We start from the raw sequence: 14,585 nt of genomic DNA on the forward strand, positions 1-14,585 counted from the left end.
TTGGCAGGGTGGGGGCTAAGAAGACACGCACCTCTGCCACATTACCGCTCGGTGTTTGTAAAAAAAAAACCGCATGTTGTGGATAATGAGGTTATTGGCTGCTTAATGGGCATTAATTATAGACCCCACGCCACAGCTGGCCTTCTGGTAGGTGGGGAGCGCCGTGGATGGAACGTGATTAACGTGTCGTTACGGAACCCACTGAATCCCCAGGTGACTGCAGAGTCCCATCAGCACTACAAAATAAAGATCATCTCTGTATAAAATCGGGATTGGGGATTGGAAAACCTGAGGATTTCACTTTTTGTACATGTTTCCAAATGCAAACTTCAAGGTCACAAATAAATGTTAAATGTTTTTCAGAAATCAAGCTATGAAACCCCTGTGCTCCTCAACATGTATGTGTGTGATTTTATATATATATCTATATATACCACACACACACACACACACACACACACACACACACATATGAATTGTATTATAATATATGACAGATACAATGTAAATATCAATATTAATAATGGTTAAGTATGTATTGCAAAAGATTTATTTAATATCATGCTATTAAATTCTCTGCAAGACAGATGAAGAGATTTGAAAATCTGACTCTGACAGAAATAACGCTGCTTCTCTTGCTTTCTCTTTCTGCTTGCAGCACATACATTTGTGGAGTGGCGGGTGCCAGTTGGGAAGAAACGCACCAGGACGAGCAGACGTACAGAACACATTGCTGTTTTTATTGGAGCCTCCACTGGCAATAATACTGAAAAAGTGAACCCAGAACTCAGAACAGGTGGCGGCAGCCCACGGCTTGATTTTTTTTTTCAGTTTGTAAGTTTTTTTTTCCATTTTTGTTTGTAAGAGTACATCAACTCCTGTTTTTATTTGTGGCATGAATAACATCAATAAAAGAGAAAAGGAAATATACAACTTATATTACACTGTTATGAACAAAATATAAATCTATACCTCTATGTTATATTTACATAATTATCTTCTTTAACTTCAAGTTGAGATGGTAGGATAAGATTTTTAAGTATGTGTGTTTCTTTAATTCTCTCTTAATTTCTCCGAGCCCCATAAATGACCTTGATTGTCTTAATTATTATTATTCAGTGTAAAAGTCATCCTGTTTGACATCAAAATTGTCATCACTGCCCTTGGGGAAAAAAACTCAAATAGGTTGTCAGGATGCAATACACCCACTTCTACATGCTTGCAGCATTGAGCTGACCCACAATGCAATTATCATGGTTCAAAATCTGGCATGGGTGAAAAAAAAAAACAATTATTATGGCTACTCATTTCAGGATGGGGTTGGGAATGGGGGCTCAATATCTGGCAGTGCACCGGGACAGGAATAAATGAATATGCCATATCATGGGGCTCAGACAAAGTAATGACTCCTGATCTGGAGTCAGATAGATAAGACGTGCTGCCGCAGGACGGCCCCAGTACTGGTGGCAGAAGCAAACTGCGCACCATGGCTCTCTAGTGAAATGTCCCGTACTAGCTACTCTGTACATATATTCATCTGTGCTGAGTTACTATTGAAGTGAGCATATCTGATTATTCAGGGTGTGCAGGGGCGGAGTCTGCCTTAGCCATTAATTTGTGACCGAGTCTTAAGTGAAGTAAAGATCCCAGTAAACATTGAGCCACAGCTCTTTTGTTCAATGACAGTGGGGTATAATATAACTGTTTTTTTTCTCTTTAACTTCAAATAAAAAGGAATAAAGTAAGAAATAGAGGAAACTTCACATTATACATAAACCATTACAAAAAAAATTACGTTCATCTTTGCTCTGAGCTTTGCAGAGTCCGAGTGCTTTAAGAAATGTTTTTTCTTCAAGAAGTTCATCAAGCAAACGTTTTGCGATAAAAACGAGTCTTGTCTCTGTTACAATGTGGTCCAATGTTCTAAAATCTCAAAGATAAACCAGCGTTGGCAGGATTAATTAGAGAAAAAGAACAAAACAAACAAAACAAAAAAAAAAAACGAAACAAACAAACAATGAAAAAAAAAATCAACATAAGTAAAATGACACATTAGATCTAAATATCTACTATCTAAATATATCACTGAGCGCAATTTCATAAAGGTCATATAAAACCTCAATAAGACAAATAAAAGAAAAAAAATAAATTATACTGTACATAACTTACTAAACTTAGGGAAAGAAGCTTTATAATTATTGTTAATAACATTATTATACTAGAGGCAGTTTGAAAACAATACAAAATAAACCAAAGACAAAAACACTGACATGCAGAGTCTGATCTGCTCCCCAAAAGCTAGTTGGGTGTGAACATTAGAGCAACCAAAAGGAGCAGAATGACATAAAAAAAAAAACAATAATGAAAGAAGGGTGAAAGAATAAGTTTGAAGAGGGCAAAAAATAAAAAATAATATCGAAGTGGATGCAAGTACGTCACTCAAGCACCTGCAGTGTCACGTGCTTTTGGACGCTCTGCCCGCCTGAGTGGCATCAGTGATAAATCTGCATGGTTTGTCTCCGGTGCGGTTTTGAGACTGCTGTCTTGTGGCTGATGTTTTAGGTGATGGGTGGGTGGGGGGTATTGAGACAGTAATCCCCCCCTCTGGATTGAAAAGAGACCGTGCATGTAGAGATAGATGGAAAGAGAGAGAGAGAGAGATAGCCAAACAGAGCTGAGGTTGTTATTCGCTGAGGGCTGAGAACGGCATGCTGGGAGGCGGGAGGTGACATGCGAATGAAGCTGTCCGTCAAACCGGATGAAGGTGCCGGCATGCCAGTGGCACACAGATGTGATGGGCTGGGGAGAGTAATAAAGTCAGAGTCTCAGCGGGTGTTGGGGGGGGAGGAATTATGGGAAAAGTCGAGAGAATGTAGGCGGACGAGAGATCTGTCGCTGAGGAGGGACAGTGCAAGAACCTAACTGCAGATGAACGGGGGGATGACAAGGTGAAACATCTCTCCCCCTCTCCATCTCCATCTCCTCTGCTTTGGTGGGTGTGGAGCACTCATGGCTTTAACAGCCGATGAAATCAGAGTGTGACATATGGTTGAGAAAAAGGAGGCGCTGAAGGACACCGAACCTTGTGCTGTTGTGCTTAAATCGACCTAATCTAACGTGGATGGTGAAAAAATGGCGGATATCTGTCAGTGCGTACGTGTCTCCTTCCTCTTGAATGTCCTTCAACATATAAATACAAATCTACGAAGAAAAGAAGTCATGTAGAACGACCCGACTGCATGTCCCAATGTCCAGAATCAGCCACATGAAAATACGCACTTCAAAGAGTAGAGCAGAGGAAATTAAAAAATAATAATAATAAGTGAGAAAGAGAATGAGAGAAATGAGTAACGAGGGCGAGTGAGGGATTGTCTCGCGTCCAGTCTGTCCAGTGGACATAGGCGCAAATCTGTCCTGGTAGCCCTCGCAAACTGGACCGCATCATTGGCCGAGGGGAAGTGCTGAGGAGCGACAGACAGAACCAAAACACAGAGCTGGATAGTAAGTAGGAAGGGAGTAACTGCACATTGCAACTAAAAAAGAAAAGAAAAAGGAAAACAGAAAAAAAAAGTTGTGTCCTTTCTCCAGTCAGGTTTTTCATGATGAAAGAAAAGTCTTGTGTGTTTTCTTTTTTTCTCTATTAAAACGGTAGCACAAAAACAACAAATCACATTCACAAGCCACTTGTTGGCACAGTGTACCTGAGTGAGAATATTATAGAACCAAGAAAACAAACCAAAACGAAAAAAAAAAAATGTTTCAAAGTGTCTCTTTATAAACAAACAGGCCCACCATTTTAAAGTGTCTCATTAATGGACGTGTTTGCCGTTTTCCTCGTTAAAAATGTCTCTTTGAAAACAAACAGGTCCAGAAGGGTGAATTTTGCCACCTTCTTAGCTTAATCACGACGTCTGCGTCATCTCGCCTCCATTCGCTGAGCGCTTGGGACAAAATGGCTGCTCCACGCGTCCTCTTAGACGTAACGTTTGTGTAACAGTCAGTCAGTGTGATTGACAGGTCCTGTGCTTGATTTGCTGGCATGAGGGTAGGGGCTGGGTCTCCAGTGGGAGGAGCTTGGCTCTGGTTTGAGTCCTGTGTCGGGTGACATGGTTTGGACTGAAATTAAGAGTTTTCTGATTAAGTGATGGGGACGTACAGGGTAGGAACGTGATTGGATGGTGCCGTGTGGGGGTGGGGCTGTGATTGGAATATTTTTTTTTTACTGAGCGATGTGGTTCTCGCTGTCGCTGGCGTAGTCAGCGTCCTCATCGTCGTAGTCAAAGTCATCGTAGGCGTCTCCGTTGCTGTCGCCCGGCCGTAGCTCTTCCTTGATGCGGGGCTCCTCCCCCTTGTGGGTGGGACTGTTGAGGTAGGTTGGGGGCTGGGAGTTGGGCGGGGCATTGGGCTCAGGACTGCTGGACATGCTGGAGTGCTCTGACGGAATTTGAGGAGAGGGCATGCCTGCCATGGAGAGGGCGCCCGGGTATACAACACCTGCCGAGGCCAATGGCAATTGAGCCTGCTGCCTGTACACACACACACACACACACACACACATTACACACCTGTAACACTGCGCTGGATTCAATCAGAATGTTTAGAGGGTGCCGTTAGAACATTTTTCTTACCCCACAGTGAAGTACTGGCGCATCTCCTGCCGGCGGTTGCGCATGATGGCCTTGTACTCGCCGATGCGCAGCTTCTTGCCGTCCACCAGGCAGGTGCGCTTGGGCCGGGGTTTGTACTTGTAGTCGGGGTATTTCTCCAGGTGCTGCTTGCTGAGCCGTGCCTGTTCCTCGTAGTACGGCTGCTTCTCTAGATTGGTCATGGCCTTCCAGCGAGAGCCTGGAGAAACAGAGCTGTGTGTTAGTCATGTGTACGCACACATGCAATACATATACACGTATACACACAACCTCTCTTCTTCACATACACACATACACACAATACATATACACATGCACACACAAACTCTCTTCTTCACATACACACATACACACAATATATATACACATGCACACACAAACTCTCTTCTTCACATACACACATACACACAATATATATACACATGCACACACAAACTCTCTTCTTCACATACACACATACACACAATATATATACACATGCACACACAAACTCTCTTCTTCACATACACACATACACACACACACACACACACACACACAATACATATTCACATGTATACACACAACCTCTCTTCATCACATACACACACACACAATACATATACACATGCACACACAAACTCTCTTCTTCACATACACACATACACACACACACACACACACACACACACAATACATATTCACATGTATACACACAACCTCTCTTCTTCACATACAAAAAAAAATATTAATTATATTTGCTTTTATGCTTTATTAGCAATTACTCAGGGTTACTATTTAGTTGACCTTGGAACTAAATTACCCACAATGCTCTATTTGGACAGTTAAAGAAAAGATGTGAAAGCACCACAAAGGAAACGTGCTCTAGTCAGACATTATAAAGGTGAAAAACTGTGACATAGTCATGAAAATATTCTGTTTACAGAGATGAATAAAAATTATGCAAACATAATTATGGTCAGCTGAAATCATTGCGATCAGGTGCTTCCAACGGCACATAATTATATCTTTACACACACTGATGTGTATTAGCATGAATGTACCTGCACACTTACAAAAGGATAACTTTAATACTGAAGATATTCCACACAGACGCAAACATTCACAGAGCTCACATGCAACAAAAAACAGCGTGTTCAAGGAGGCTGTTTGCTACAACGACTTGTTTCAGAGAGGAGATGATGCCAAACAGCGCACAGAAACACATCCACACACACAAACGTGTGCACGCTCACACACACTGTGTGTCATTATTGCAGGCGACAGCAGGTTAAGTGGGGCACTCATCCATTGCCTCTAATTAACAGAGCTTTACTGGAGTACTTTTGGCCTGTGCCTTCATCAAGTCAGCCCGCCACTCACACACTCACACACACACACACACACACACACACAAATACACACACTTGCACTTATCAATCACCGTCCATGCTCTTGCCGCAGTGTATAAATCGTCGTTGTCAAACATGCAGCCCCTACCTCCCTCCTGCATACACACACACACACACACACACACACACACGTCTCAATCTGGCTGCCGTGCAGTTGCAAGTGCACATGAGTGTGTGTGTGTGCGTGTGGACATATCTGTGCTGAATTTACACTCTCCTACTGTATGTTTGATGGGAAAAAGCTGTCACCACAGCCCCGACACGCAGGCAGCGCGGCAAGAGGAAACTCCCTTCTGTTAACAATTGAGCGAAGCGGAGCCCCTTATTAAAACCAGATTTCGGCGTGTTATAAAACGCTTAGGAGCTCTTTAAAATGTCAAACACAATCCCAGAGGTCCGGGGGAAAATGTCAGGCAGACTGGAGTGCTTGTTTAATGCATAATGAATTATATCATCATTGTTGGAGTCAGGCTCTTCCAAGCAATTCATTAAGCAGGCGGGTTACACAATACGGCGAGCAGAAGAACGAGTGCTAGAGAGCGAGGGGGGGTGGGGGAGAGAGAGATAGAGAGAGAGAAAGAGAGAGTGTATCCCTCTAGAGATCCTGTCAGGTTCAGGGTCTGTCTTGTAGAAGGTTATAAAAGGATCTGAGTGTGGACTGGCCAATGGAAACTCAGGAGCTACCTGTCAATCAGAGCTTTTGACAGACGAGGGGAAAGTGTGGTGAAATGTGGAGATGGAAGCAGGAGCCGGATGTCGGCTGGAATGGAAGTTTTGAACTAAAGCCAAGCAAAGCACACAGGATGTGAGGCTATGAACCACACACACACACACACACACATACACACACACACACAAATAAATGAATATGCTCAGAAGTGGTGACTTGTGCACTTCCTCTTGGCTTTATGCTCTTTTCTTCCTCTCTGCCGGCAGGCGCGACTCTTACCCAGGATTTTGCTGATGTTGGAGTTGTGCATGTCGGGGAAGGCCTGTAGGATCTTCCTCCTCTCGTCCTTTGCCCAGACCATGAAGGCGTTCATGGGCCGCTTAATGTGCGGCTCACTGCTGCCGCGGCCCCGGGCCTCCCGGAATATCCTCGAATCAGACACACTGGGGCTGCCTGCGGGGGCACGGGCGGAAGGGTTACAATACAAACAAGTATGCACTTTTAGATTGCTCTATATGCTCTAGATCCAGAATACATACACATTTCTTTCTTTTTGGTGGATAATTTGGCGACAATAATCACTATGGGCTCCTCCCATTTCAAACTTTGTTTATAGAAAGTTCATACTCTGGTTGACATAAATAATTACACGGCGTTAAGAAGGGCTGGGTGGCCTGCTCTCAAAGATACAGATTCTGTTCACTTCTGTAAATCCTGAAGACCAGTTGGACCCATTAAATCACTCTGGTCCAAATGTCTCAATGTCACTCTTTGAATAAAAAAATATGAAAACCTTTCAGTGGGTTGTATATGTACAGAACACACACATTCTCTTGAAAACATGTACACACACTCAAAGACACGTATAATACACGAGGAGCACAGATATATTTTTTCATTCTTCCAGCAACCCCTCTCCAACACACACAGTTTCACATACACTCTTCACTAAGAATAATGCAGAGACAAAGGGGGTCCAAATGGTGATCTCACCGTCTGAGTCTCCGCTCAAGCCAAAGTCCATCATGGCGTGGCTGAACTTTCCGTCCTCCGACTGTTTCAGCTGATGGCTCAGACTCTCCAGCGTGGCCTTCTCCTGTCACACACACGCACACACACACACACACAGTCTCTGATTAATACATGCATACTAAAATGTGCAAAAGTCTAATGTCAGACCCTGTTTTACCAGTAATGCACACACTGCAATTATACCAACATTTCCTCCCTGATCGTAACACTACAGCATAGAGAAACATGCTAAACCTTATTACAAAACCTATTATAAACCGTATTACTTAAACCAAATTATGAGTTGTCTTTTTAATGTGTATGCGAAATCATGAGACAAATCTTTGCAATTCATGTACCCCTCCAACACACACTGTCACACACAGACATCAATTACAGTTGCTAAACAAGCAGTTCAAAGTTGTTAATCTACCAAGACCAGCAGCACTTTACCCTTCTGCTGTCAGAGCCCAATAGATAGATAGATAGATAGATAGATAGATGGATGTATAGATAGAATCTAGAATACTTGTGTGTATCAGTATGTGAGTCAATGTGTCTTCCCCACACAGATGTGAGCTGGATGCCTGACGGCCACCTGCATGCCTCCATTCCCTCCTCCCACCCCCAACAGGGCGGCGGAGGTCGACGCATTAGAGAGTGAGTGCTCCACAGAAGAGAGTGGGCCGGAACCGCCGGGCCCCCTGGGTATTTATTACGCCCAATAAAAGGCTGCTTTAACATGCATTTACATGGCTAATGTAGCCGGCCTGCGCTCCCCCCGACTAACCAAACATATATTCACAACTCCTAACCCCCATAGCTGCATTTAAGCCTTAATTAGCCAATTAGAATGCATCCTAAAAACCACAACGTCTTTAGCGAACACACTCAGTGCCTGTCCCTACCATTAGAACCTGACCCTCGCCAAGCTGGGACTCGCTAATGAAATGCATTACTCTTTGTTTTTTCACTCTCTCTCTCGCTCTCTCTCTCTCTCTCTGCAGCGATAGAATTTAATTGTTCCCCATAGTGAATTTATCCGATTTGAATAAATACTCTGCGCCGACGCGACTCGATTTTCCCCATGAGAAATGTGGCCGAGCGCGGCCGCTTGTCTCCCCTGGTGGGAGAGACGGCGAGAGAGTGTGTGTGTGTGTGTGTGTGTGTGTGTGTGTTGACGCTCGGTCCAGGCACTGATCTGGATGGCTGATTTAACAGCAGCTTCTCGTGACTGCCAGACGACCTGTTAGAGCTGCTTTCCTGGAGACTATTTTCAGGTGTAGCGGGGTCATCTTACTCATATCTGAATATTTCCACTGAACCAGACTCCCTCAGCACTCCTGCTCACAGATTCTACAGCCTCTCTTACTCTACTGCAGGGATGGACGCCAGGAGGGGCGAGATATTGAAATACACCTATTTCAGGTCCACATTGGCAAAAGGTTTTATGAAAATATTCAAATGAGCAATTCTACACACAGCTGTGTGTAAGCAGGCGTAATGTGCATGTGTGTGTGCCTGTGCGCTCTGATTGATTCTGACTGGGTTTTGTCCGTGTTGGTTTTGCATTGTAATCAATAAATTATTTTCCCATATTTAAAGCTAAAGGACAAACTTAAATATATGATAACTTCATAATCCAAAAAATTAACACAGTTTTAGCCAATTCCTTCTGACCTGCAGTGACATTTGTGACAAATCACTAATTTCTTGACTCAATTCATTCAACCGTCGCTATTTCATCATACTTTCCATATGAATACTTAATCTCTGTGGGGTGTCCTTATAAAGAACAGTCCCTGAGTGGACGGAGCTGTGCTGGGAGAGACACTCAGACTGCTTCAGATTGTTTTTAGGCCAACATTCTGTCCATTAACCTTTAACTGCAGTCCGCCGCTCTTTCTCAGCCAAACATGAAGGCTGGTTGGAGCCGCCAATCATGTGTCAAAATCTGAGGTCAGAGTGCAGTCACACAAGAGCTGATCTCACTGTTAAATACACACATACACACACACACACACACACACACACACACACACACACACACACACACACACACACACACACACTCTAGACTGGATAGCTGTAATACAGACATGTGTGCTACATGTGTGTTATCTGTGAGAATGAATATGTCTTTGTCAAATATTTGAGTGTGTGTTAGTGAGCGTGTGTGTGTGTGTATGTGTGTGTGTATGTGTGTGTTTAACAAATGAGCACAGTTTAGCCACGCTCCTGAGGAAAGGCCTTCTGTCACTCCACATCAGCATCAAGAGCAGAGCTGTACGGAGCCAGCCACGCCTGCAGGACACCTTACAGCCACACACACACACGCACACATGCACACACACATTCACACACTCCTTCTCTCTGATAACAAAACAAACACACGCACATTTTACATGCACATTGTTCCTCACACATCTAGATTTCAAATACACTCACACACATTTTCTCTTTGTACCAAATAACCATACACAAACACACACACACACACACACACACACACACACACACACACACACACTCTCTCTCTCAAGAGTGTGCTGCACTGCTCTGAGCTGTAGAAGGTTTGGCTGTAAATGGACCTGCTGTGTTGTTGCAGGATTTCTGTTCATTTTCCATGTTTGATTTATTCCTTGTCCATTTGCATGTGGTTATATGACTGCATTGCGTGTACGATGCTACAGGGTTCCCTGTTCTCCGGCTGACTGACCTTGTCGGCGCGGCCATTGTTGAGTCCCAGGCTGTTGACAGCGGCCACCTTGGCGTCCAGCACCTGCTGCTCCCGCTTCAGCTGCTCCTTCATCTGCCGCGCCTCCTGGAAGGCCTTAGTCACCGCCTCATGGTCATTCAGGTACCCGGCTGAGGTGATGGACGACAGCAAGTCTGAGGGAAAAAAGAACAGAAACATTAGTGCTGCAGCAGCAGTTCTTTTAACAAGACAAGGCATTTAAAACAAATATTCATAAAAGAGGATGAAAACTATATAAAAGTATAGACCGAAAACCACTTATCAGAAATTAAAAAACGTATCCATCAAAATGTATTTAATTAATTCATTTTAAAGTATGTACAAAAAAAAAATTATTGTTAGGGTCAATAGATTTTTTATTCAAGGGGTGGAGAAGAGTGGCGTAACTACTTCAATGGTGAAAAAAAGTCAAACTAATATTTAATATTATTCATGTCTGATATACATTACTAATACTGGAAAAACTCCTATATCTAAATGTTGATGGTATGATGTCAATATGACCATAGAAACATCTTTGATAATCTGTATGGTGTTGCTGCATGCATGGAAAAATTGGTGCTTTTTCTGGTCTTCAGAGGCACCGAAATGAAATGAAAACTGCAGACACAATCATTTGTAAAGCTGAATAAAAATGTAAACATATATGCTTGAGATCTGCACACCTTAGTCATTTTCTTTGCCTCTTTGCTTTTCATTAGCAACAACAGACAAAGTATAAACTATGAAATATTCTTAAATGGGAGGATGCATGATTAAATTGCTTTAAAATTACTATAAATCTGTAGTATGGTATTTTCAGATTAATTACAAGTGTTAACATTGACTAGAACAACAATAAGAATAATTCTAATAATTATTATAATAAGAAAACAATAAAAAAAAACTAAAAAAAGAAAAACTATTACGCTAAATCAAGAAAGTATGGGTAGTGGAGGGGGCTCAAGGTGAGGCAACCCAGAACAAGTACGGCCACCGCAGCTGGAGGGGACGGCATTAGCATAGTGACAGGCCGGCTACATTAGCACACGGGCTGACCACTTGACTGTCAGCTTCTGTCTGACTCACTCCGCCGCCGGTTCACATGGGAGCGACAGATCGAAAAAAGAGCGCAAGGGCAGAGAACGGGAGGAGGAAAAGACCAACTTCACCCCTGACTTTTCCAAGCAACTTCATGCTCCAGTTCACCTCTGTGTGGTATTAGACGTCTGATCCCAGGTCAGCGCTTGTTTCCGTCGCTCTAACCTTAGCCTCTTTGTGTGGCATGCTGGCGCTGGCCCTGGACCAGCTGTTAAAGGCCTGATGTGATGATGCGTAATATTGTCAGGAGGAGAAATTGGGGGGTTGTTTAAAGCTGTGAATGTCAACGCCGCCCCACGGCCACGACACATGTAAACACACATTAAACTGGCAAATCTGATTTATTTAAAACTCCACTTTTTTTTTTTAATTTGTGATTTTTCTGTGGGATTTCATAGGCTTTTGCACTAATGGCCAAACCTCTGTTTGATTTTATTTTATATATATATTTTTTTTCATTGGAAAAGCTCATGAAATTCTTTGAAGAGTAAAAAGCACAGATTACTGCTATTAAATCTGAAAGCCTGCTAATTTGAAAATCCCAGAACATACACCAGTGCTTCCACCCGCCCCCCCCGGATGATACGTATCAAAGGATGATTCCACGGCCGTCTTTGCGGGGCTATTATTTGCATTATTCCTGCGGGCTTAGCGGCTGGAGTGTCAGCAGCATCTGCTGTGTGGCTCTCGCCTATCTCGGGTTAGCACTAACAAAGACCTGGGCGAAGATTATGGGCCTTATATATGCTGGTAATCCCACTGTTAATGTCATCTCCGGTCAGATTAAACCGCCCCATCCGACATGACAGCGGAGTAAACCTCTCGCAAAAAAAAAAAAAAAAGTAGCAGGACACTTCCTAATGTTGTAGGCTTAATCTGAGAACATTTGTATGTGTGTGTGTGTGAAAAGGCGAGAACACGACACATGCAGTGCCTGCGTGACCCAGAAAACTGGGATGAGATTTTTGGACTTAGAATGCCAAAAGTTGTGCGTGAGAGACACAGGGAGGGCAGAAAGACGGATGGATTGAGAAAGAGGGTGATTGGCCGGAGAGGTCACAACCACTGACAGGCTGTCACTCTGATGTCTCCATGGTGACAGTGACATTGAGGAAAACAGGGGCGCCGATGTAACGATGGGGGTGTTATGCAGGTGAATGGCAGACATAGTGAGGCGTGGCCTAGTGACAGGTCTTGGGTCTCGGAGGAGAGAGGAAATCATTTCGGAGTCACTTATTTTGGAGACGAGGCCAAGGTGGGAGGCAAGGGCAGCACACACACATATTTCTGCATGTTTGAGAATGGTCACCATACAACGTGTAAGTGACTGCACTCCAAACAAGCTGCGCTCCCCATGTTCAGAGGAGGAGAGAAAATAATAAAATCTTTACAGTCTAATCCATTTTTTTCCGAACAAAAAACATCTGGGCCATGAATCCACTAATCTGCTATTAAATCCAGGGATTTGTTGAAAAAACACTGAGATTAAAGACAAGTCTGAAAATGGCTAACTGGTGTATTGCGTGCATATGTGTTTGTGTGTGTGTGTGTGTGTGTGTTTTGAGATATTAATTCGCAATGTTTTGTACTCGGCTCCAGCAGAAGCCCACAGCTGTTTAAGAGCCTTGTCTAATCTCATGGGATACATCCTGGCTGTCAGGGTGGCTTCCTTGTGTTCTCGCTCTATTCAAGCGCGGCGGCACAATGCGCTCCAACCTTCCCTCAATCTTCGCCGCCGCTAACAATGTCCCCTCTCCTTCCGCTCGCAACAAGCACGGCACAATGCGAGCCTCAGGCGCCGAGTCGGACGGAAAAGAAATAAATGAACAAAGTAAAAACAACCCAAAAATACTCATCAATACGCAGCGGCATCTTACGTCTGTTTAAGCTGTGGTTTATACATAGTTATTGAGAGACAGTGTGAAAAAAAAAAATTTTTTACGCAATAAACACAAGCGGACTTTGTGGGTGGGTGTAGCGAGGTAACAGTTTAGTTTATCGATTGTGAAATGCCTGATTGTCTGATAATGCAGCATTATAAGGCGGCTGGGTAATTCTGGTTCTAAAATCTGATTGGCCGAGCAATCAACTGTGACTGTACATGTGATGAAATCTATTTTATCGCACCGAGAGGGGAGATGACATTTTGCATTTTGCTAAAATGTTTCTAGGCAACCCTTTAATGAACTACTTTATCTGCCATAAGAATAGTTCAAATCAATTATCATTATTAATCATAGATTAAACTGTTTACATCATGTTAGCAATTTTCTAACATCACTATATCATTATAAATCACATAAAATTATTTTATCATCTGCTTTGTGTCAAGCTTAACAATACATCTTGATAATGATAACATAAATTGGCTAATTACCTTGTTAAGCAGCAAAATTAAGCATACTATTAAGCCACAGTGATAAATGAAATTTGAGTGTTATATCTGCCGTGTGTTCTTTGTGTTCATGTGAAGGGTGTTAGCAGCCTAGTGGGTAACACACTCGCCTCTGAACCAGAACACCATAAAGTCACAGATAAAAACCCTACTTACTACCATTGTATTTCTGAGCAGCGAGTCTAACACTAACACACACACATGCACACAACATGAGTGTGACAAGTGAAGTAAAGTAAAGTAAAGTAAAGCAGCGAATGTCTCCAGGGGGACTGTCCCTTTTACTAATGATTGTAAGTCGCTCTGGATAAAAGTGTCTAATAAATGCCATACATGTAAATGTAAAAGGTAAATGGAGAGGTACCTATTGAGCTGACTCTGGAATTGGGTCCTCCCACGCTGGAGGGGGCGCTGTGCTTCAGGGGCCCGAGACCCAACTTCAGGGAAGGGACCTGTGGGGAAGCGGGGGAGGTAGGTGACTTGCTCTCGGCTGTCTTAGTCTTGGACGACAGGTTCAGGGGCTGAGCAGCGCCCTCATCCTGCAAAAAGCAAAACAGCACAGCATGGTTTGGACTCCGGCCACCCTTTTTTTCCCTTTTTCTCTTCACAAAAAAAAAATCTTCAATTTTGGACC

General features: G+C 43.3%; 1 protein-coding gene across 7 annotated transcripts in view; it reads right to left on the minus strand.

Annotated features, from left to right (window-relative positions):
* Positions 1–719: 719 nt before the first annotated feature.
* Positions 720–14,585, minus strand: part of sox5 (SRY-box transcription factor 5) — a 168,777-nt gene continuing 154,911 nt past the window's right edge. For 6 of the 7 annotated variants that reach the window (XM_028954941.1, XM_028954936.1, XM_028954942.1 and 3 more), the window contains 6 exons: positions 14,316–14,490; positions 10,438–10,610; positions 7,701–7,803; positions 6,987–7,160; positions 4,629–4,845; positions 720–4,526 (listed from right to left, as the gene is read on the minus strand). In XM_028954941.1, the coding sequence (XP_028810774.1) occupies positions 4,220–4,526; positions 4,629–4,845; positions 6,987–7,160; positions 7,701–7,803; positions 10,438–10,610; positions 14,316–14,490 (1,149 nt within the window). In that variant the 3' untranslated portion in view covers positions 720–4,219. The remainder of the gene's footprint in view (positions 4,527–4,628; positions 4,846–6,986; positions 7,161–7,700; positions 7,804–10,437; positions 10,611–14,315; positions 14,491–14,585) is intronic. The other variant, XM_028954939.1, reaches the window with a different exon arrangement.

Source organism: Denticeps clupeoides, chromosome 15 (genome assembly GCF_900700375.1).
Source record: "Denticeps clupeoides chromosome 15, fDenClu1.1, whole genome shotgun sequence".
Classification (NCBI taxonomy): Eukaryota; Metazoa; Chordata; class Actinopteri; order Clupeiformes; family Denticipitidae; genus Denticeps; species Denticeps clupeoides.